This window comes from Brachypodium distachyon, chromosome 4 (assembly GCF_000005505.3).
Source record: "Brachypodium distachyon strain Bd21 chromosome 4, Brachypodium_distachyon_v3.0, whole genome shotgun sequence".
Lineage (NCBI taxonomy): Eukaryota > Viridiplantae > Streptophyta > Magnoliopsida > Poales > Poaceae > Brachypodium > Brachypodium distachyon.
The window spans coordinates 47,190,599-47,213,286 of record NC_016134.3 but is presented as its reverse complement, the minus strand read 5'-3'; the positions used below and the strand labels follow the sequence as shown (position 1 = coordinate 47,213,286).

Genomic DNA, 22,688 nt, shown 5'->3' with positions numbered 1-22,688 from the left:
TTCACCAAAGGAAGAATATTTTTTCTAGTGTTAGCTCTCTTTTTTTTACCAGAAAGAATATATTTTTTTCCATAGGAAGAGGGTAATTTTTGTTGCTAAAACAATGGATTTGTTGGGCGGCTGCCAAACTAGAATAAAGTTAATTAGCATCAAATCAAATCGCGGATCGACGACGCTTTTACAAACCTGCGGCCTAAACTAGTCCAAGCGAGCCAAACGAAAATTCCCATTCCGAATCGATTGATTCCTGAAAATTCTTTGCACTAGTACTCCCTCCGTTTCATAATTCTTATCGAAATATTACATGTATTTAAATGTATCTAGAAGTGAGAAAGTACTCAAAAACTTAAGCTGGGAATGGACTTGAGCCCATCTTCTGCACAAAACAGGCTGGTTAATTGCTACTAGGACCGGAGGTCTCAATTTCATTTTCTAAAATAAAAAAGGTTGCATATATCATCTCAGCCTGCAAGTGGTGAGGAGCTTCCGGTATGCCGTTAAATTGGATCCGTCATCTCTTCAGTGAGGAGCTTCATACTAAAGGATGACGCTCTTCTAGTTCATGCCAATTGCTTGCCAACTTCACTTTTGGGCTACAACTTCGAATTTGTGCATGCAAACATTGGCTTTAATTTGCTTGCTGCACCAAATTGTACTGATTCAAAACCAACACTTTCTTTTCTGGAGTGAAACTCCAGCATTACGTGCCACACAAACAACATGCAACGACTTTGGCCACATGCCGGCTACTCTGTCCGTAACATCATTCAGAGAAAAATGTCCTTAGACAAATTATTAATTAAAAGATGGATCGTGAACGGTCGCGACAAGGCCGATTACGCCGATGATACTACCACTCTCCTACGCGTGCTTCTTCTTGAACTCGCAGAGCAAGCCGACGGCCAGGTAGAGGCAGGCCAGCATGCCGATGACGCCGCCGCCGATGAAGACGGTGGCGGCCATTGCCGGCGAGACCCGGAATCTCGCGGCCAGGTCCGCCGCCGATGAAGAAGGTGGCGGCCACCACCGACGAGAAGATCGATGACCCATCTAGAGGTTGGGGAAGGGTGGGCCATTTCGAACTGGCCCATCTAGGTGGACGTGTGCTCAAAACAGAAAAAAAAAACAAGTTGGACATTGGAAGTAGGTATCAGTGCAAAGCGTGTTTCACATGCCAAATTAGCACTCACCGCTGTCCGTTATCAGGGTGAGTATTAGAGTTAACTCAATGGAACTTATTTGTTCCTCGATTAGATCTTGTAAATCCTTCAGCAAGGGCGAGCTCGTGGGAAATAGTGGAACGACCGGATGGAGTCATTTTTTATTTTTATTTTGAGGGGGGGCCGGATGGAGTCATGGACCAGGGCAATGAGATGGGCCATTTGCGAGATGGGCCATTTCAACGGACCAGGACAAAGAGATGGGCCATTTCAACGGCCGCAGGTTGCAAAACAATTAAGCCGAGAGCCCGAGAGTGATGCATGATTAAACCAACGGCTCGAGTTGGCCCATCAATATATTAGGTCTAAAAAACGTTTAACGTCTAAAAAAAATCAAATAGGTCTGGAAAACGTTTGACACGGGGAGTTCTGGCTCATCAAGGACCTTTTTTGAGAGAAGATTCTTCATGCAGTTTTTTTTTATAGAAGATTCTTCATGCAGTTGTGGCAACGGTTCTTGCATTTTTCCCATTTGAGATTTAGCCCATCCGGCATTAATTCCGGCGTGCAGGAACATGATGGACCGTCGTGGATTGCTTTGGGCCATGTGGCTGTTGCTGCAGAATGGGCCTCCTAAAATACAAGCCCGTGGTGTCCCACTAGCCGAAATCCCAATCATGGAAAAAGAGAGAATTCCATATTTGCCACCGAAAATTTGCCCATATGCTCAAATGTCATTCAAAATTTGCATGTTCTAAATATGCCACTCAAATTTTGCACGGGGTACAAAATTGCCACTGACGTTAGTTGAGCGCTAGTTGACCGTTAAGTCAATTGTTAGTTTTTCATATTGACCGAAATGCTCATGGTCACCGGACTATTATCTTTTGAACATTACGTTGTTGGAATGCTTGTGAAGCTATGATGAGTTTTAGTATATTATGCTAAACTTATGATGCGTTTTAGTATGTTATTCTTCTGAAGCTATTATGAATTTTGTGATGTTACGTAAAATCAATGGAAGTGCTGCTCAAATTTTCAATTTTCATGCCAAAATTATTATTGCTGAAACTTACTCCTGTTGTGTTACTGGCATCTTAAAAAACTGGAATTATAAGTTCTCTAAAATGAGTGCTTTGTCGTAAAGGGAAAATCAACATACTACTTAGGACAAAATTGTATTTTCATTTCTTTCTTAACGGTCAACTAGCGGTCAACTAACGGTAGTGACATATTTGTACCCCGTGCAAAATTTAAGTGACATATTTGGAACAGACAAATTTTGAGTGGCATTTGGGCATATGAGCAAATTTACAGTGGCAAATATGGAATTCTCTCATGGAAATAACTCTGCCTATGTATCAACCATGAAACAGATTGTCATCAACCATGTCTTTTTTTGCCCTTATATCATCTTAGTTGATTTTCCTGAATAAAATTAATAAAGTAAAAAAGAATTGCAAGTACACAGAGAGCCACAGCGTATTACAGTACTCCCCGGTATTACTTGTCTCAAATTTGCCCAAATACGGATGTATCTATGTGCAAAAAGCGTCTAGATACTTGTAATATTTCGACAAGTAATTTCGGCGGGGGGAGTAGTACATGCATGAGATTTTTTTTCAAATTTACAGATGTTTTATACCATCTAAAGAGGCAAGTAAGCAAGATTCCGTTGTGCGGACCGAATAATGCAGATGGGATATAGCTACCGGTCGTGTGGTCTACTGTTTTATAATTTGTAAAGGTTGTACGATAAGCAAGATTCCTTTGTGCGGAGTGTGGAACAAATATTTTACACTTTATCAGTAGTTGTGTGCTTTGATTTTTTATTTTTTGCGGGTGGTGTGCTTTGAATGTTTTTTTTTTAGGAAAAGTGTGCTTTGAATGTTCATATGCTAATTGTAGGATAAGCAGCATGAGTGGAACGAAAATACTCTCTCCATTTCACAAAGGTTGACGTATTTTGTTTCGTTAAGACAAGCCTTTGACCAAGAATTACTCTATTAATATGTAAATTATATGATACGAAACCATGATCATTAGTAAAAAAATTTAAAGACGAATCCATTGATATAAATTTCATGTATGAAAAAACACATATCAATAGAGTTTTTATTGGTCAAAGTTTTGTCTTAACAAAACAAAATACGTCAACCTTCGTGAAATGGAGGGAGTATCTCATTAGAGTCCACAACGTCTCTAGTTATACTCCCGCCGTTCCAAAATAAATGACGTGGATTTGCATAGATTCTTATGCAAATCAACGTCACTTATTTTGAAACAGAAAGAGAGTATATGAACTCTATATTTTTTTGCCTTGCGGATAGTTATGAACTCTATATATGTCTCCACCAAACCTAATTAGTACGGATGAATCCAAAAGTGAGCATGTTAATGAATGCATATTAGATGGAGATGATAAGCTAACGACAATATATGTAGTTCTCTAAGAAAAACTTAAATGTGTGACGCATGCAGTAATTAAGTGCTATTTTAAGGGTGGACTATAAGCTTCTGATATTTTGATGGATCACAAGATATCTAGGGTAGCTATACACAGCTAGCCGCCAATGCCCACAGCACTCTTGTTTGTACTGGCTAGACCTTAATTAAGCAAGCTTAGCGTGAGACGGGCCATTTCATGCCGCCAGGCCGGGAAGAACCTGCTGCCCTCGTGTACTGTACGTACGTATATACGTACTCACGGTCCACATAAGTCGGCAACAGCTAGTTAGCTAGTACATAGCTTAATTGTTAATCAGCTGTGCCAGGGTTTTAATTTTGGACACTAGCCATGCAGATGGTAGTATAAGTAGGACCTCCAGCTAGCTACCCGCTCAGTCCACAGTTAGCTGACTGAAGCAAGTCCAAAAGAAGAACAAAGTACTTTCTGTCCAGAAAAGAAAGAAAGAAGAGAAAATGAGTAGTGTGGAAGAAGCACTTCTGCTGAAGCCGCCGCCGTCGACGGTGGTGTGCCACCGTGCGGCGGCGGAGGCGGTGGCGGCGGCGTGCCACCACGACGGGTGTCCCGGGTGTGCGATGGACCGGAGGAAGGAGAGCCTCGGTGGGAGGATACCCATCAGGGAGCTCTCCTTCGTCAGTGCCACCACCCTCGCAGCGTGTATGTGTCTAATTAATCGTCCGTAATGATCCAAATCAACGATCGTATATATTATGCTCTCACGTGTGCGAAACCTCCGTATTTTTATATATCTATAAAATGTGTTGAAACATTTGTTAGGAGATGGAATCAAAATGGTTTCAAGATTCGAAAGACGAAATTGTTCACTTTTAGGGTTTATGAGCTAAATGCAAGTTCTAGGAACCGAATACCCACTATACAGAGGGACATAGGATCAGGGACGGAGCCAAACGGGGGGCGCCGCGGGGCTCTGCCCCCCTCCCCCTCCCTAAAAAATTTCATTCTAGTTAATAGATACTAATCAACTCATTAAAAATCATTTTAAAATAGGCTCTAATTTCGCCCTCCTCATGGATGCATGACAAAAGGAACAGGATGATGAGCACATGCATATCATCTTTGTTGTTTCCTTGCTAATTTATTAACTACTACATATGCTTGTCTTGCCTGCCGCATTATTTTAACTTTTTTATATGATTAAGATGCCCTTGCCTTTGTCCTTTTCAGCCCTACCAATCACGTGTCTCTTCCCCTTCATGTATTTCATGGTAAGTACCTCATTGCAAATATGTGCTAGGTTAGTTATTACAAAACTTTATGACTCTTTAAACAATTAAGATAAATATTAAGCGAGGTTAAGGGACTATCCTCTCTCTTTTTGTAAGGCGAGGTTAAATATGGACAACACAATGAATATATAAGTCGAATTTATATATAGCTAGATGTGAAATTTGGTTAATTTACCTTAATTTCTGTTACGAAACTATCCCCAGCCTAATATAAAATGATTTGATTTAGAATTCGTAAACTCGAAATTGCTCTTTCTGATTGATGAGGATCTCTCTTGCTTCATGCAAGTAGCATCTCATCTCTTTATCTCTTTCCACAGGTTAGAGACTTCAACGTTGCTAAAAATGAGGAAGACATTGGATCGTATGCTGGTTTTCTTGGTATGGTTTCAGTCTCACCTTGTTCAGAAATAACTTATTGTCATTTAGTTATTATAATTGTCAGAGACTGTTCTTGAGGTGTCACATATTATATATGTAATTTATTGGTATTTTCAATTGTAGCTGCTTCATACATGATTGGTAGAGCCACCACTTCAATATTTTGGGGTATCGCCGCAGATCGTCTCGGACGGAAGCCTGTCATTGCATTTTCAATGTTGTCTGTGTAAGTAGGATATGGATTCTAATTCATCGGTAAAAAAAGGATGTGATTCTAGTTCAATTTTAGCAACATTTCTTATGTGGAAGTATGTAGCTCATCTAGCCCTGTCACTGGTACATTGCAGTGTCTTACTTCAGACACTCTTCGGGCTAAGTACAAAGTATTGGATGGCAGTTGCTGCAAGACTTCTTCTAGGTTCTCTAAATGGTATACTTGGACCAATTAAGGTAGTTAAAATGTAGCAGTTTTAATCAACATGTGACTGTAGGATTCTCAATTGTGGTTTATATATGTCTCAATAACATATAATCTGTACCAACCATTCCAGGCTTATGCTATTGAAGTTTGTCAAACTGAACATCAAGCTCTTGGCCTCTCAGTTGTAATCTTTCGAGCAACTCTGCGAACTTTGTTTGCGAATTTACGTGTAGTTGTTCTTTTGAAAATTGTTCTTTACTTACAGGTGAATACTGCGTGGGGTGTGGGTCTTGTTATTGGTCCAGGTCTTGGAGGCTACCTTGCCCAGGTACCAGTCTATACAGACATACAGTGCTTATATAATCACACGAGTCAGGGTTTAGGAGCTAGGGTGTGTTTGCTTTGAGTCTAAGTCAACCTCACCATCAAAACACCAGCTACCTAAAATTTTGGCTAAGGTTTAATTTTGCTGGACATGTTTTGATCGATGTTGGCAAGAAAAACAAGCTATAATTGGTCAAGCAGCATGTGCACGCCACAAAATTTTGGCAACCATCCAAGCAAGAGCCAATATTTTGTTGCCTCGAAAAAGAGTCAATACTTTGCTCATAGCAAAAAAAAAAGGCAGGATTGAGTTTTGTTATCAACCAAATAATTTTACCTACCATGCATCCACAATATTATATTTATGTCAGAAGGTTGACAATACTAGATGCAACCTTACTCCCCAGTCCTTTCTGCACTAACTACAGTTTAATTTTGAAATCCAATATCATCTGAAGAAAAATTGTAGAACAATGCTTGATGACACATTCAGTTCCAAACCGGCCCAATCATCTGAAGGGAAAAATAATTCTAGTCCAACGCTCGCGATGGATATAGTAAATTAGTAATACATGCTTGGTTTGATACATATTGGACATACATGCATATATTGAATGTTTAGGATTGCTAGTTAGACGAAAATGAAGAGATGGACTGTTTCCATTTTCTTAATTTATTCTCCTTTTGTCAGCCTGCTGAAAAATATCAACGGGCATTTTCCAAGGAGTCAATTTTTGGGAGGTAGGTCGTGCAAGCACAAGATATATTTATTTATCAAACTGCTTGCAACTACTACTTTACTAATTTACTTATCGGTCGCTAATTAATTGGATTTTGCAGGTTCCCATATCTGTTACCTTGTCTTGTTGTGTCACTCTTTGCTGCTATTGTTCTACTAAGTTGTATATGGCTTCCGGTATGTACAGAATGGGTTTCTTTACTCAAATTTATACCTTCATTCTAGGAATATGTACTGTCCAATTGTGCTTAATTAAGTTCTCTATCCTTGCTAATTACTGAAATATCCTGCATTCCTTTTAATTACTTCATTATAGGCCACTCCCTATAAGTTCCTGAAAATATCCTAGCTTGCTAATTACTAATATCACTAGTGTAACTATTATTTAATATGGTCATATTTCTCTAATGAACTCACAGGAGACTATACATAAGCACAAAATTACTGAAAAGGATATCAAAATAGTCAAAGCCTTGCCATCACAACAAGCTCATTGGGATTTACCTCGCAAGAAGAGTTTGCTACAGAATTGGCCATGGATGTCAACTATGGCATCATACTGTTTGTTTGGTCTTCATGAAACGGCATATAGCGAGGTAAAATACCAGATGTTTCAAAAAAAACTTGATTTTTGCATATTGCTTGTAAATGCTAATAAATTAATTTATGTCATCGTCGTTTGAACCACATTCATTTGTGTTTAACATTGTGATCTTGCTTGCTAATCTTAGAACTATACATCATCTTTGAATTCTAGATACTTTCCCTATGGGCTGTGAGTGACAGAAAGTATGGTGGTCTTAGCTTCTCATCTGGAGATATTGGTGAGGTTCTTGCTGTGGCAGGTATTACATCCCTCTGCTTTGACCTATTTTTTTTCCTTAACTTTTGAAAGATTCATAGAACTTATGCTTGAATTTGTAGTATACCTACACATAGTTAGGGAGAACTAATTAATTGTGTTTTGTCGTCCCTTAATTTGTTTCAGGTGCTAGTCTTCTTGTATATCAGCTCATCATCTATCATTGGGTTAATAAATTTCTCGGACCACTCATTTCATCGCGTATTGCTTCCGTAAGTTGCATCTTATATACTGTGCCTCGATTCCAAATAAGTAGACAAACATATTGTTCATGATCATCACTCATATATTGACTAATGGCCTTGCAGGCTCTATCGATACTTGTACTCGCTACGTTTCCCTTTATGACATACCTATCTGGTTCAAAACTTTCTTTCGCTCTTTACGCTGCAACCATGACGAGAAGTGTTCTTGGAGTAAGAATTCCTACGCCCTTCCTTTATTAGAAATCTGAAGGAAAACGAAAAAAAGCATTTAATGAGAGGACTTTTTTTGTATTCTTACTTTTATATATCCAAGTGTATCTAATCATTCTCTTGCAAACTTATATAGATTACTATCAGTACAGCAATGTGCCTTATTCAGAACAATGCTGTGGTATGTATATAATCCATTAGGCAACTGAACTTTTTGCCGTTCCATAACCATATTATGTGTAAGAAAAAGATACAACTACGTATTTATTTTTGTCTGTAACTCATACCAGCGTCAAGACCAAAGAGGCACTGCAAATGGTATATCGACAACCGCCATGTCGTTCTTCAAGGCAGTTGCTCCACTTGGAGCAGGCGTTCTGTGAGTATATTAGTAATTCTGTACCTAATTTCATCAAATAAATTTCATAAACAAGTGGAACATGATGGTACTGATGTGAATTACTGATACAAAAGAATGTCTAGTGTCACTGAATTTGTACTTATCGGTGCAGATTCTCGTGGGCACAGAAACGTCAGAATGCCACCTTCTTCCCAGGTGATTAAGCTATGCCAATCTGTTTTGCACTCTGCAGTGATACTTCGTGTATTCTGCATTAGTTTCCTTCTTATTGAAAAGGAAATTATTGCCCCTGTCGACGATTTTCAAATAAATGAAATTGTACTGTGTAGGTTTTGGGGGTATATTTGTCGGTTTGGGGGTATCTTTGTCAGCTTGGAGATTTCCATGGAGGGAGAATTGATTTAAGTTGAGAAAAACGAGATTTGTGATTATTTATTTATCTAGTTGATCCAATTGACTTTTTTTCAACCATGAATGCAGGTGATCAAGTGGTGTTCTTGATGCTGATTCTTGTGCAGCTCGCTGGCCTGACATCTACCTTCGAGCCATTCCTGGTGATGCCTGCGGCAGAAGAATGTCGCTAGGACAAGTACTATTCAACGCTAGCTAATGAGCTCAGCCCGCCTAGGCAGATATGGAAAGTCAAAGGCACATGTGACGACGATCGATCCTTGATTGGCCAGGCAACAATTAATATATGTAGCCAGACATTGTAATATCCTATCTGCATCACTGCATGCTCTCAATATGTAGTAGTAGTAGTCGTCTCTGTATAACCACTGTCTATATATGAAAATTCAGCCTTTTTATATATGGTCATAAGGAAAGAAGTCCTTTGTATGCATATATCTTGTCCTTTAATTTGCTTTCTCTCATGAGGCCTAATTCAATACAACCCCCTCCCAAACTCAGAAGAGTATGATGGTCTTTTCACGTTTTTTCTTCTATTTCCTTTTGCTCTTCTTTTGCCTATTTTTTTTCTTTCTCCTGCCTTTTTCCTCTCTTGCAAAGTATTTGCAGTCTAAAATATTATTTCGACAATCCCATCAGTAAGATTGTGCGAAATTATGTCTACTATGATGGTGTGAAATTTCGTTTCGATCCGACGGTGAAATCTCCGGCCAACTCCAAAACACCAAGTGTTGTTCGGATTCCTCGCGGCCGTGCGTCACAGCATGAATGTCTGATTTGTTCGCATGTTTTTCGTTGATCTAATTATTATTTCAACGATCCCTACGGTGAGATTGTGCGGAATTTTGTCTAATAGCACAGTGTAAAATTTCGTCGTGATCCAACGGTGGAATCTCCAGAAAACTTGAAAAAATCGAGTGTTGTTTGAATTTCTCGCGACCCTACGAGACAGGACAAACGTCCAAATTGTTTGCATGGTCCCCGCTGCCTCAAGAAAGATTTTGCCGATCCTTTCGATGAGAATGTGCGGAATTTTGTGTACCACTACAATGTGAAATTTCATCGCGATCCAACGGTGGAATCTTCGGAAAATTTCAAAACACCGAGCGTTGTTTGGATTTCTCACAGCCGTGCGGGACAGCACAAACGTCCGAATTGTTCGCATGTTTGCCGCTGGCTCAAGAAATATTTCGCTGATCCCTTCGGTGGGATTGTGCGGAATTTTGTCTACTACAAGCTCGTGAAATTTCGTCGTGATCCAACGGTGCAATCTCCGGAAAAATAAAAAACATCTAATGTTGTTTGGAGCCAAGTGGAAAGAAGAGAAAAAAATATTAATTAATGTCCATCATGTCCTTTTATGAAGGGGTACGGAGTGATCTGGACCATCCCTGTGTTTTCGTTGAAAGAAGGAGGGGTGTATTGAATCAGAAGTCTTATCTTATTGGCTCCATTCTGTTTTCTAGTCTTTTTGTGTACTGAAATGAAAAGTCTCATGGATCGCCCCTGATCGTCGATGCAATAGATCGGTACAAACTTTGTGATTGTTTTTGGTATTTTTCCGGTCGAGCTGTGCAAAAAAATCACAAAATGGAACAAGTTATGATGCCCGGAATTCTTAACCGACAGAGCCGGTTCGGCCACTAGAATTAACGTTTCTGTTCGCAGACAGATTGACACCTGACAACACGCAGGGGAATACTTAAAATTGGTAGTACTAGACAACTGAAGAGATGCAAAAACAAGAAATGAAATTAAACAACTGGTTCTTAAGATAGCTTAATTCACGCCCCTCCCACGTCGATCGGAAATACTGTACAAACCATTTGATATGTGACAGATTCCAGATCGCAATGGACTACAAACTGCGGAACCAAAGTTCTGCGCGTCAGCGAAATCGGATCAAAAACTCTGCCGCGACAGGGTCATGACAGAAAAAACAGAAAACGGCGGGAGGTATTTTTTACCTCAGCATCTCACTGTTTTTGAAACCATCTGAAGTTATCGCCGAATTAAGTTCACTTTTCAACCTTGAACCACGAAACTGGTTGTTTCTTGTGCTACTTTCTGTTTATTGTTGAAAAGGGTATTTAACGCTATAGTTCAATTTTCTATAGTACTACTCCAGACCTGTTTATTGTTGAAAAGGGTATTTAATTTAATTTAATTTTCCTGAATAAAAATAAACAAAGTTAAAAAAAATGAAAATTGCAAGTACACAGAGCGCCGCAGGGTGGTGATAAGTGAGGAAAGCAGAGTTTACAATGATCGATCGAGCAGCCTGCAAAAGGAGGCCCGCAAAAGGAAGCTCCGGAAGAAGATGGTGACGCAATCAGTAGTTAGCTAGTCAATTAAGCGGCGAGCTTCTTGCCTGGGTCAGTTAGCTAACAAAGCAAACAAGCCTTCGTGGGCGGCAAACTTCTTGCCGCGCCAGCTGATCATCCGATCCGAGCTCGTCGTCTTCCTCCAATTAACTAGAATTAAACTTGGACCATATGCATTCGCCCAAATTTATAATTGTGGACAGCATGAGAGTGTGTGAAGGAGATCGAAGTTTGCTTAAACATTTTTACGGGTCTCCATTTCTTCCTGCCTATAAAAATGGCGGCGAACGTAGCTCGACCCTCTCTCAAGCCAAGCCAACAATCCATCCATCAGAGTGCCTGCCAATCAAGAAGGAAGTAATCCATGGGGAACCTGCAGGGCGAATCGCTCCCGGACGGCGTGGTGTCGCTGCCGGTGATCGACCTCTCCCTCGGCCGCGCCGAGGTCGGCCGCGCCATCCTCAACGCCGGCAAGGAGATTGGCTTCTTCCAGGCAAGCACGGAACAAATTATTTGATATCCGGTGATCATATCAGTCAAGATTGAATCCTTACTTGGTGTGGCTATGCACCATGAGCATGATATTTAAGCAAAAAGTTTAAATCTAAATTGACGTATTAGAACCAATGGATTAAGATCTGGATGCCATCCCGTCTCTTCTCTCTGTCATGTCATAACTAAAAAGCAGGCAACTTCTTGATAGCGAGACCGTTTAAGTGATTTGAATTGCAGGTGATCAACCACGGCATCTCCGATGAGGCGATCCGGGACATGGAGGCGATGTGCGAGGAGTACTTCGCGATGCCGGAGGAGGACCGGCTGTGCTTCCACTCGGATGACAACGGCAAGCCCAACCGCTTCTTCTCCGGCAGCACCTACGAGACCGGCGGCGCCTGCAAGTACTGGTTCGACTGCCTCCGCCTCACCTCCACCTTCCCCATCGGCGACAGCAAGGAGGACTGGCCGGAGAAGCCGAAGAGGCTCCGGGAGGTGTTCGGGCGGTTCGCCGAGCTGACGAGGGGCATGGGGATGGAGCTGCTCCGGCTGTTGTGCGAGGCAATGGGGCTCCCGCTTGACTACTTCGAGGGGGGCCTCGGCAACGGCAACATGGCCATGACCCTCAACCGCTACCCTGCGTGCCCGGACCCCGGCACGATGATAGGGCTGCCACCTCATTGTGACCGAAACCTGCTCAGCCTCCTCCTCCCCAGCACCGTCCCCGGCCTCCAGTTCTCCTACAACGGCAAGTGGGCCAACGTCGAGACCCTCCCCAACGCCTACATCGTCAACTTCGGCCTCCCGCTCGAGGTAATATTTCAAATCAAATTCAAGTTTGCATTTTGAATTTTTGAAATTCAAAATTTTCAAATGGTTGGCTTTTTTTTGGCAGGTGGTGACGAACGGGGTGCTGAGGAGCATCGAGCACCAGGTGGTGACGAACCGGACGCATGCCCGAAGGTCCGTGGGGTTGTTCATCACGCCGGCGCCGGATTGCCTCATCGGGCCGGCCAAGGAGTTCCTCAGCAAGGAGAAACCGGCGCGGTACCGCGCCGTCACGTACGACGAGTTCTACCGCATGCACAGCGTCGTCAAGCACGGGCTGTCCAGCGTCCTCACCATCAACGCCGACGGAAGCCACCATGCATGAGTTGAGGACTAATTCAATCAAAGGTGGCCTGCTTGCTGCCAGCACATCGATCTCTGGTTCATCTTATCTGCATTACTCTGAGTTTGTTATCTTCTGTCTGTTCGAAGGCCGTGCGTGCGTGTGTCGTGCAAGTCAGCTATTTGCATCTAGTTTTTTAGCTAGATGCAAATAGTGTCTGCATCTGTGATGGTATAATCGATCCATGAATAAACAAACAAATCCGTGAATAAAGGATGCATATATATGTCATGTATTATGATATATAAGATATGTTTATTATCCTGATAACTCACTGACTACAAAGTGCACGGGCTGATCATCAGTTGAGAACCATTTACACTCCCAATTATTCCTGGGTTTCAAATCATCAAAGTACTGATAACACTAATTAAGATGATAGTATCTACCTTAAGTAATGAATGACCTTCCTTGTGGGTTTTACAACTCTTTCTGAACGTCCTTGAGATTGGTGGTGAGATTGAGCGAGGCTCCGAGGTTGACGACATTGTAGATGCGCATGAAGTCGGAGAACACGGTGGTCCGGTACCCTGCCGGGTTCTCCTCGCTGACAAACTCCTCAGCCAGACCAATGAGACAGCCCTCAGTCGGCATGACGAATGTCGCCACGGATGTCTGGGCCTTAACCGAGTAGGTCATCGCTCGGTGCTCGATGCTCTTCAGCAACCCGTTGGTGAAGACCTCGAGCTGCTGGCCAAAGTTGACATTGTAGGCGACCTCGAGGCCATTGACTGATCCCGGGAGGAGAAGGGATGAGGTTCCGGTCGCAGTGCGGCGCCTGGCCCAACGCCTTCTCCGGGTTTGGGCATGGAGGGCAGTGGTTCACGTTGAGGATCACGTCGCCGCCGCTCAGGTCTCCCTCGAAGTAGTCCGGCCGGAGCCCCATGCCCTCACACAGCAGCCTTAGGATCTCCATCCCCACACCTCTTGTCTCAACGGTGAACTTCTCGATCACGCTCCTGAAAAACAGTAGCAACTTTTCTGTAAATTTTGAATGCGTTGTACTTACCTAACGTGTGGTCCTGATCCTAAGTGGCATTAATCAAATGGCCACGTCATACAGTCAGAAGGGCGCATACACTAGAAGGATCTGTGATGAACTACTTACGAAAGTTATGTGCATACCTGAGACCTTGGGGGTTATCAGGCCACTCGTTGATGCTGTCGTCGAGGGGGAAGGGGCAGGCGAGGCGGAGGCAGTCCCGCCAGTATTTCTTGCCGCGGGTGTTGTAGGTGGTGCCGGAGAAGAGGCGGTTGGGCTTTTGCTTCTCCTCCGAGTATAGCGCCACCTTGCCGGGCTCTGCCTCCGGCAGTCGGAAGAACTTCTCGCACATCTCCTCCATGTCCCGCATCGTCTCGGATGACACGCCATGGTTCACCACCTGCAAAAATTATTAATTAACCAGTAATTATTAAATTCAAGGTATTTTTTCGTTTGTACAGATAATAAACTTTAGATTTGTCGTAAGTCAAACTTTGTAAAATTTTACCAAGTTTGTAAAGAAAAAAAAAACTGCCGAGAACCACAACATCAAAACATATACTATAATGATAGATTTACGGATTTAATTTGAAGCTCTAGATGTTGTCGGTTGTTTTTCGTAGTTTGGTCAGATTTGACTTCCGCACAAAGGGTGGCTACTACTAAGCACACAATTAATTGATTAAGGATGTACTCTGATATACTATAACTGACTTTAGCACAGATGGTGGCTCTAGCTAACCTGGAAGAAACCGAGGTCCTTGCCGGCGTCGAGCACGGCGCGGCGGACGTCGTCGCGGGCGCGCGAGCGAGAGGTCGACGACGGGCAGGGAGACGGCGCCGGCCGCGGCGGCCGGAGGGAGCTTGTCGGCCGCGAAGACGAAGCCGTCGTCCGGGAGCGAGGTGTGGGACGGGGTCGCGTGAAGGAGGGGGTTCTCCATGGACGGAAGCAAGAGTACTACGCTACTACTAGTACCAGTAACTTGAGACCAACGAGAGGATCGAACTTGCTGGTGCCGGCAGTATATAGTGGTAGAATCTGCAATAATACGTGGGGGGGTTTCGCCACCGTTTATGTGGCCGATCGAGCATGATTGCTTTGCTTTTTCCAGGACAGAGGAGCTAGCTTGGGACGCGCACTGGACTAGCTAGCTCGCCATCTGATCCAAACAAATCCTGTCCGCTAGCTCGCCATGATCCATCGCCATCGTAAAGCCAAAAGACCACATACTTGTACTCACGATAAGACTACCATTTACCATCAGTACCAGTTTATGAAAAGGCAAAAAACGAAGAAGATAATAATATAGACGAAACATATGACCAAGTTCACGTTCAGCATGATAAGGGAAACCAACACAAGATTGAGTAGTAGTATTGAAAAAAAAAATGGTCAAAACCTCAAAGTGCAGTAGAGCCTCTCTGGCGTGCAGCAGTCCCTGCCACGGCGCCCACAGCACGCAGTTTTTTTTTTAGCGTATGCAGCAGGCAGTTTTTTTTTTTTTGAGAATAATGCAGCAGGCAGTTTTTTTCTTTTTGAGAATCTTGCAGCAGGCAGTTTTCTTTTTTTTAGAATAATTGCAGCAGGCAGTTTGGTCGAGAGAAGCGGAGGAGGAGGGTGCTGCTAGTGGCGGGTCGAAAGGGACTGTTTAATGGGCTGAGCTGGCCCCCAACTAACTCTGATTTTTTTCCCCCACGGAACAGCTGACAGTCGGCCCAGCGAAAAAGCAAAGGCAGAGAAGCCCATCCGACGGCTTTGCGGCTCAGGAAAAAACCGAGGTGTGACAAGATCCCATATAGGCCCAGGCGCACCCCGGCTTAGCCCAAAGAAATCCCGTTGTCATTTGGGCTTTAGGCCTAGCCCATTATTTCAGTAATATTCAGAATTCTTACAGGCTCAGGTTGAGCCAAAGGAATGAATTTTGCCAACTACATTCGTATGATTCAAAACGCTAATATAGAAGGCACAAAAAATCATAAGAACTTAATTTGGCACCGATGGATATATTTCAAGGGATTCTGAGAGTATTCTAATCATGGTTTTAAATAACGCGCTATTTCGTCGCTATAGCATATCTGGAGACCCGACGCTACGTTTAATCAATTTTTCTCGCTATGCCGTTATTCTCACTATTAGCCCGCTAAATGGTGCTAAACGCTATTTGCTATAGCGTCGCTAAATGATTTAGGGTTCCAAAATCCAAATAGTACCATGCCGGCCTAAATTCCAGCCTCAAAATCTCTTGTCTCAGTCTCTCAGACCTAAATGGCTCCACCATGAGGATAGAGGGGGCAAATCCTACGGCTCGTGACTGGTAGCGGGGGCGACGACTACTTCCTCCAGCTTGAAACAGGCCGCCTTTTCTCCAGCTCGCCACCAACGGCAGCGCCTCCAGTGCTTCAATTATGCTTCAAATCTATGTTTATATCATTTGACTTGATCTTGTAAATGATTGAGAACTTTTTAGTATGTTGTTATGCCGAAACCTTTAATTTTGTGCTATATTTGATTCATTTATTTTGCAAAATGTTATTTGAAATGATACAGCGTCTATAGCATCTGAAGGAGACCGGCGCTAAATGTGACAGCGCTCTGTTTAAAACCATGTTTCTAATTAAAATTTGAAGAGTACACACAGCCACAGCATGCAGCTAGCTCGCCAGCTCAGCTTGGAACTCAGAAGCTACTATACATAGCTAGCAAAGCCCAGCCCAGCCGCTGCTATAAAGCCGGATCCATCTCTGCTCACTCTAGCCAAAGGAAGAGATACATACTACCGTACATTGCATTCCATCCATCCATCCTAATGAAATCCACCCACCGGAATTGGGAATCAATGGGCGGCGGCGGCGAGGAAGGAGGAGCGCCATTGCTGGCGGCGTGGTCGTGGGAGGGTTGCCCGGGGTGCGCCATGGAGCGGCGGAAGGAGAGCTGCGCCGGGAGGATCCCCTACACGGAGCTCTTCTTCGTCGGCCTCACCACCCTCGCATCCTGTACGTATTAGCTATCTAAAATTAGCTGCCCAGATTACTTTATCTCCAACTCCTCTCGTACTGGAAACAGATTTCTACACATCTGTAACATTTCAGATAATTCCGGCTGCAATCTCTGCATTGCATTGCAGTGTACTTTTTTTTTCGAAAAGGGGAAAAGATCCCCGGCCTCTGCATCGCATTGCATTGCAGTGTACTGTATGTCTACTGTGTTTGTTCTTTTAATTTGGTGGCGAGTTCTCCCGGCAGGCCGGCCGGCGGCAGTGCGCCGGAGACATGGACGGAGAAGACCTAGCTAGCAGAGTAGAGCTAGCTAGGTGTAGTATAGCAAGCCTTTGGGCTGCTGGGTCCCAAACATGACAGGTTGCAGAGATATGCCTGTCCAATGTCCTGGGCTCCTGGCCACACAATTTCCATCCCGTGACTAGGAACTATTGGGCGCACAGTTTTCTTCCTTTCCCTCCCCGTGACTTGTGTGATGGCCTATTGACCTGCATATTGCTAGCCATGGCCAATGGGGTATGGACACTTGGACAGTAGTAGTATTTGAGTATCTGAATTTGGGCCAACATCTCTTTCAGGTTTGGTTCGATTTGTTGCCTTGATTTCCAACACAATCCGGTGAGCTGTGACATTGTATATATCAAACCTTTGTAAAACCCTGTACTGCTGCACATAACTAGTGCGTAGTTAAGCTGGCAATAGTACTATAGCTCATGGTCTGCTTTTGGTAAACTGCATAATTAATGCACAATTAGATCTGCTTTCGGTCTGGTCTGTGCTCTGTAATACAGAAAATCGCCTTCTTTCCTTTCCCGTCTCCTGCTCTTGGATGTAACAGAACTGTTTTCCTGTTATGGAAGTGATGAAAAGGGGATGAACGTAGCTCGTGGTCTCTGGCAACACTGGATTCTTGTTCATCGAAAGACAGCTAAACCATAGCTCAAAATGGGAGCTCAGAATGTGAAATTTTATTGGTCAAGTTGATCCCCACTCCCAGCGCGGATTAACATCTCAGATCTAGGATCGATCAGGCATGAGAGAAAAAGTTAGTACCAAGAGCAACATGAGCTGCCAGATGCATGTTCATGTAATTAACTACATATATTTGCTAGCTAGCTGTTTCTACCTGTCGGATCATTCCTCTGCATACATTCTGCAGTTTCACCTAACCCATATGCAGTGCAATATCTCTCTTCCAGTTCTGACAAAACGTACTCTTGCTTTGCCTTTTTCAGCTCTGCCAATCACCTGCCTCTTCCCCTTCATGTACTTCATGGTGTGTATTTTATTGTTTGCCTATCTGAATCTGAACAACTAATCTCTACACCAATTTGCATACATAGCATAGTATTTGATTACTTTGGTTTCATACTGATCTCCGTCGTCTAAGAAAGTTAACTGATCTACAAGAAAATAGTTAATATTAGGCACGGATAAATCTTTATCGACATATGAATAAATCCAATTGAAGAAAATAGTTAGTATTTTTTTAGTTTGAGATATTTAAAACATCTAGAAGTTGTAGTGTGCTTCAAAATAATTGTTCCAAATATCACTCAATTTTGAGTTGAAATGGGTGAGATTTGTTTTCTATAAAACATTTAAGTGAACTCCTGTAATTATTTTCAAATATTTTTGTGACATGGCGTCCAAGTCAGCTGTCATGTGTCTGTCAAGTGGCTGCGAGGTGTCAGAATGGGGGAAACTAGTTAAAATGGGGCATGTGTGGAACAATACACAGTTAGAGGTTAAAGCAAGAGGGTTTTAAATTGGGCAATCTTTGACACATTGTCAAAAATAAGGGGTAAAAAATGTAATTTACTCTTGTGTTTAAGGTTTACACAAAATTTCCCCACCTGATATTAACTATTTAATTTTCTCTAAAATTCACAGGCTTTTAAAAAGGTGTAGTTTTTGTGAGATGCCACTTGAGATGGAAGTCGTAGCTGTGATTTATTGATCATGATCTCTCTTGCTTCATGCAAACGATATGCATTTCTTGTTTTCAATGAAAATACAAAAACACCTTATCTCACTGCATCTCTTAATTTCTACAGGTTAGAGACTTCCACATTGCTAAAACAGAGGAGGATATTGGATCTTATGCTGGTTTTCTTGGTATGGTTTCTGGATCCTCTGTTCATCCTAATCTATCGTCAGTTAGCTTGTGTGAGGCATTAATTTTCCTTTGGATATCACACGTATATATAAATGCATTGGCCTGAATTTGTATGTTGGTGTTTCCAAATTTAGCTTCTTCATACATGGTTGGCAGAGCCTGTTCTGCGATTTTTTGGGGTATTGTCGCCGATCGTATCGGGCGGAAACCTGTCATTGCATTTTCAATCTTGTCTGTGTAAGTATAACTTGAATTATAACTCTTCAGTTTATAACAAGAATGTTAATTTATCTTGGCAACGATTTCTATCTTTCTATTCGGTAAATCTTTAGCCACTTCTCTTTATATTGCAGGGTCATATTTAACACACTATTCGGGCTATGCACAGAGTATTGGATGGCAATTGCTACAAGACTTGTTCTCGGTTCTCTAAATGGTTTGCTTGCACCCATAAAGGTAGCAAAATATTATCAGATTCAACGTGAAAGCATCTTGAGTGTGATTCATATGTCAAAATTGTCTCTGAATACAAAATGCTAATCAATCAACCATTGCAGGCCTATGCTATTGAAGTTTGTCAAGCTGAACATCAAGCTCTTGGGCTCTCAGTTGTAATCTCTCGAACAACTCCGTGTTATATCACATAATCCTTCAATCCAAATATTATACTTATTTTGTTATTTTCTTTGATTAAAGGTGAACACTGCATGGGGTTTTGGTCTTGTTATTGGTCCAGCTCTTGGAGGCTATCTTGCGCAGGTAGTAGTTCAACAAAAATAAAGAGATGAGCTGCTTTCATGTTCTTACTCCACTCTCCTTTTGTCAGCCTGCTGAAAAATATCCACAAACATTTTCCAAGGATTCAGTTTTTGGGAGGTAGATCCTGCAAGAACAAGATATAGTTATTTACCAAACTGCTTGTGGTTATCGACTTATCGCTGCGCCAAGTACATACTCACAGATAAATAGCTAATTCATTGGACTTTGCAGGTTCCCGTATCTCTTGCCTTCTCTAGGTGTGTCATTGTTCGCTGCTATTGTTCTAATAAGTTGTATATGGCTGCCGGTATGTGTAGTTTCACTTAATGACATCTCTCTTCATCCTTTCTCTAACTACTGCTAACACCAAATATCTCTTATATTGCTTGGCATTTTCTGTAGTCTGATCAATTAATTATTCCAAATAAGTGCTGCAGAATTTGCAATTCACGAAGCAAATATTTTAAAATAGTTGCATAACTTTTGTGGAAATAATGTCTAACTTTTATTCCACATATATTTGCCAATACTGAAAATGCCATGTGTATGCTATTAGTAACTTGAGATTAATAGGCATATGTTTTGATAAGCTATTACAATCAAGATACCATAATATCATTACTAAAATACTACTCCTCCCATCCCATAATTCATGTCGAAATATTACATGTATCTAGACGCTTTATAAGAATAGATACACCCATATTTGGGCAAATTTGAGACAAGAATTATGGGACGGAGGGAGTAAGTAATATTTTTTTAAAGAAACTAAATAATATGGTTATACTTCTCAAATGGAACTGACAGGAGACTATACACAAACATGGAATTCGAGAAAAGGGTATCCAAATAGTCAAATCCTTAGCATCAGAAGAGGCTTACTGGGATTCGCCTCGGAAGAAGAGTTTGCTCCAGAATTGGCCATGGATGTCAACTATGGTGCCATATTGTTTATTTGGTCTTCATGACACTGCATATAGTGAGGTAAAATATGTTTAGGGATTCTTGTCCTCCTTCCATTCTGCTACATGACAGGTCTTCTAAATCCACCTAAATGTTATTCAGTTTTATTTCCCACAGCATCTTTACCTTGTACTACTTGCGTTCATCTTTAATTTTTTGAACTGGCTAACTGTAATTCATCTTCCAATACTAGATACTTTCCTTGTGGGCTGTGAGTGACAGAAAGTATGGTGGTCTTAGCTTCTCATCTGAAGATATTGGTGAGGTTCTTGCCGTGGCAGGTATTGCATCTGTCTGTTTTGACCAAATGCCTTCTAAATTTTCAGCATCTTTAAAAAGGCTCATGTTTGTACCACTGCATGAATTTTTGTACTACCCATACAGATTATGCTTTCTTCTTCATTATATTCCAGGTGCAAGTCTTCTTGTGTACCAGCTTTTTATTTATCGTTGGGTTCATAAATTTCTCGGACCAGTCATTTCAGCGCGTGTTGGTTCTGTGAGTAGTCTCTTGTTGTGCCTGCCTTTCAACGAAACTAATAAATAAAAATGTTTCTTCATCATCACTGATATTTTTGACATTGATGTTGTAGGCTCTGTCTATACTGATTGTCAGTACTTATCCCTTTATGACATACTTATCTGGAGCCAAACTTTCTTTGGCTCTCTACTCTGCAGCCATGATGAGAGGAATTGTTGCAGTAAGCATTCCCTCTGCATATGCTTTCTCTGAAAGTTCAGTTACTATATATTCACTGACCACACACCATATCTGTGTTAATGGATTCATATCTAAAAGGATTCATATCTCTCTTTCTCTTTAACACGACAAATCGCCACCACCAGCTCTTTGTTAGTCGACAGTTGGGCAGATACGGAGAATGATCTCTGCAAAATATATCCATGCATGTGTATCTAATCCTCGTCTACTTCATACTTGTACAGATTACTGCAAGCACAGGAGTTTGCCTTCTCCAGAACAGTGCAGTGGTATGTATATATATCAACAAGCAATTTAATTTTGCCATAGTGCGTTTGCATCAATCAAACCGAACAAATCAATATAACAATGCATGCTTCTGAAATTCCATATCAGCGTCAAGAACAAAGAGGCACTGCGAATGGTGTGTCGACGACGGCCATGTCGTTTTTCAAGGCAGTTGCTCCAGTAGGAGCAGGCATTCTGTGAGTATATACACCTCATTTTAGAATTAAAATAAAAATAAAAATAAGTGGAACATGATGGCACTGAATTAGTATTGACCACAAAATGATTCTGTGTCTAGCGTAACTGAATCTATACTGAATGAATGCAGATTCTCGTGGGCGCAGAAACACCAGGACAGCGCCTTCTTCCCAGGTAATTCATTCAGCAGCATCTCAGTTCTTTTTGCCAGTAAACTTTCATACCGTGCGACGTCGAACCGCGTTACTAATTTATCGTTTCCGAGTTGGAGATTAGCCTGACAGAGGCACAGAGAAGGAATTTGCGGTTACACAAACATGATCTGATACTGTGTGTTGAATCTGCAGGTGACCAAGTGGTGTTCTTGGCGCTCAACTTGGTGCAGATCCTTGGGCTCATATTCACCTTCGAGCCTTTTCTGGTGCTACCTGTTGTAGAAGAGTGCAGTTAGGAACATAGCAGAAAGATTGTCTGTCACCTGCAAAATTTGTAACAGAGACGTTATTCTAAACTTTTCGTTAGAAACATACGAGCTCGCTAATGAACTTTTGCTTAGACGTGATCGATGGGGACTAGTTAGAGAGATGGGAATTCCAAGGCATGTGAGCTAATCAGGACTCAGAATGGCATTTCGTGTAATTATTAAGTTCAGTTTGTCATCGTGGAGGGAGAGGAGAGCTAATGCCATTTGGGCCATGGACATCATCATGGGCCGAAAAAAACGGTTTACTACCGGCCCCATCGATCTCCATTTTTCTTAAGCAGTTAATGCACTAGTGCTCGGTAGGAATCAAGCCTTCGAAAAGGAGGACGTGCCCATTATCTATTTAATTTAAATCAAGCAATAGATATGAATGAACCGATCCATTATATGCTACATGTTCTGCTCAAAGGCAAGGAATC

General features: G+C 42.1%; 3 protein-coding genes and 1 pseudogene across 8 annotated transcripts; 3 read left to right on the top strand and 1 right to left on the bottom strand.

The window, feature by feature from the left end:
- The first annotated feature begins 3,992 nt into the window (after positions 1 to 3,992).
- On the top strand, positions 3,993 to 9,222 carry LOC100823708 (protein ZINC INDUCED FACILITATOR-LIKE 1). 3 transcript variants are annotated; one of them, XM_024462833.1, is made up of 18 exons: positions 3,993 to 4,284; positions 4,813 to 4,853; positions 5,195 to 5,255; positions 5,379 to 5,481; positions 5,603 to 5,705; positions 5,807 to 5,860; positions 5,942 to 6,004; positions 6,692 to 6,741; positions 6,841 to 6,916; positions 7,159 to 7,335; positions 7,497 to 7,584; positions 7,728 to 7,813; positions 7,910 to 8,017; positions 8,154 to 8,198; positions 8,308 to 8,396; positions 8,530 to 8,573; positions 8,708 to 8,783; positions 8,859 to 9,222. In XM_024462833.1, the coding sequence occupies exons 1-17, from the start codon at positions 4,083 to 4,085 to the stop codon at positions 8,776 to 8,778; spliced, it is 1,461 nt and encodes a 486-aa protein (XP_024318601.1). In that variant the 5' UTR covers positions 3,993 to 4,082; the 3' UTR covers positions 8,779 to 8,783; positions 8,859 to 9,222. The 3 variants fall into 3 exon arrangements, with proteins under 3 accessions (XP_024318601.1, XP_024318600.1, XP_014757979.2); XM_014902493.2 differs by lacking the exon at positions 8,708 to 8,783 and having other exon boundaries at positions 3,994 to 4,284; positions 8,859 to 9,187; XM_024462832.1 differs by lacking the exon at positions 8,708 to 8,783 and having other exon boundaries at positions 5,807 to 6,004.
- Positions 9,223 to 11,403: 2,181 nt separating this feature from the next.
- On the top strand, positions 11,404 to 13,049 carry LOC100823408 (2'-deoxymugineic-acid 2'-dioxygenase). Its single transcript, XM_010240473.3, has 3 exons — positions 11,404 to 11,606; positions 11,846 to 12,421; positions 12,504 to 13,049. The coding sequence occupies exons 1-3, from the start codon at positions 11,478 to 11,480 to the stop codon at positions 12,759 to 12,761; spliced, it is 963 nt and encodes a 320-aa protein (XP_010238775.2). The 5' UTR covers positions 11,404 to 11,477; the 3' UTR covers positions 12,762 to 13,049.
- LOC100840981 lies at positions 13,018 to 14,973 on the bottom strand (annotated as a pseudogene).
- A 1,501-nt stretch (positions 14,974 to 16,474) lies between these two features.
- Positions 16,475 to 22,444, top strand: LOC100840680 (protein ZINC INDUCED FACILITATOR-LIKE 1). Of its 4 annotated transcripts, none has more exons than XM_003578928.4 (17): positions 16,475 to 16,755; positions 17,994 to 18,034; positions 18,816 to 18,876; positions 19,012 to 19,114; positions 19,231 to 19,333; positions 19,435 to 19,488; positions 19,574 to 19,636; positions 19,704 to 19,753; positions 19,868 to 19,943; positions 20,444 to 20,620; positions 20,793 to 20,880; positions 21,013 to 21,098; positions 21,193 to 21,300; positions 21,545 to 21,589; positions 21,696 to 21,784; positions 21,916 to 21,959; positions 22,133 to 22,444. In XM_003578928.4, the coding sequence occupies exons 1-17, from the start codon at positions 16,569 to 16,571 to the stop codon at positions 22,234 to 22,236; spliced, it is 1,479 nt and encodes a 492-aa protein (XP_003578976.1). In that variant the 5' UTR covers positions 16,475 to 16,568; the 3' UTR covers positions 22,237 to 22,444. The 4 variants fall into 4 exon arrangements, with proteins under 4 accessions (XP_003578976.1, XP_010238772.1, XP_010238773.1 ...); XM_010240470.3 differs by lacking the exon at positions 16,475 to 16,755 and adding an exon at positions 17,222 to 17,336; XM_010240471.3 differs by lacking the exon at positions 16,475 to 16,755 and adding an exon at positions 17,395 to 17,803.
- The last annotated feature ends 244 nt before the right edge of the window (positions 22,445 to 22,688 follow it).

What these genes read in the sequence shown, in the direction of transcription:
- LOC100823708 (XM_024462832.1), top strand. Translation starts at nt 4,083, where the DNA reads ATGAGTAGTGTGGAAGAAGCACTTCTGCTGAAGCCGCCGCCGTCGACG. An exon ending in TGCCACCACCCTCGCAGCGT is followed by an intron (nt 4,285 to 4,812) that starts GTATGTGTCTAA and finishes TGTCCTTTTCAG; the next exon opens with CCCTACCAATCACGTGTCTC. An exon ending in TGACGAGAAGTGTTCTTGGA is followed by an intron (nt 8,018 to 8,153) that starts GTAAGAATTCCT and finishes AAACTTATATAG; the next exon opens with ATTACTATCAGTACAGCAAT.
- LOC100823408 (XM_010240473.3), top strand. Translation starts at nt 11,478, where the DNA reads ATGGGGAACCTGCAGGGCGAATCGCTCCCGGACGGCGTGGTGTCGCTG. An exon ending in AGGAGATTGGCTTCTTCCAG is followed by an intron (nt 11,607 to 11,845) that starts GCAAGCACGGAA and finishes TTTGAATTGCAG; the next exon opens with GTGATCAACCACGGCATCTC. An exon ending in ACTTCGGCCTCCCGCTCGAG is followed by an intron (nt 12,422 to 12,503) that starts GTAATATTTCAA and finishes TTTTTTTGGCAG; the next exon opens with GTGGTGACGAACGGGGTGCT.
- LOC100840680 (XM_003578928.4), top strand. Translation starts at nt 16,569, where the DNA reads ATGAAATCCACCCACCGGAATTGGGAATCAATGGGCGGCGGCGGCGAG. An exon ending in AAGCTCTTGGGCTCTCAGTT is followed by an intron (nt 19,489 to 19,573) that starts GTAATCTCTCGA and finishes CTTTGATTAAAG; the next exon opens with GTGAACACTGCATGGGGTTT. An exon ending in AAGGATTCAGTTTTTGGGAG is followed by an intron (nt 19,754 to 19,867) that starts GTAGATCCTGCA and finishes TGGACTTTGCAG; the next exon opens with GTTCCCGTATCTCTTGCCTT.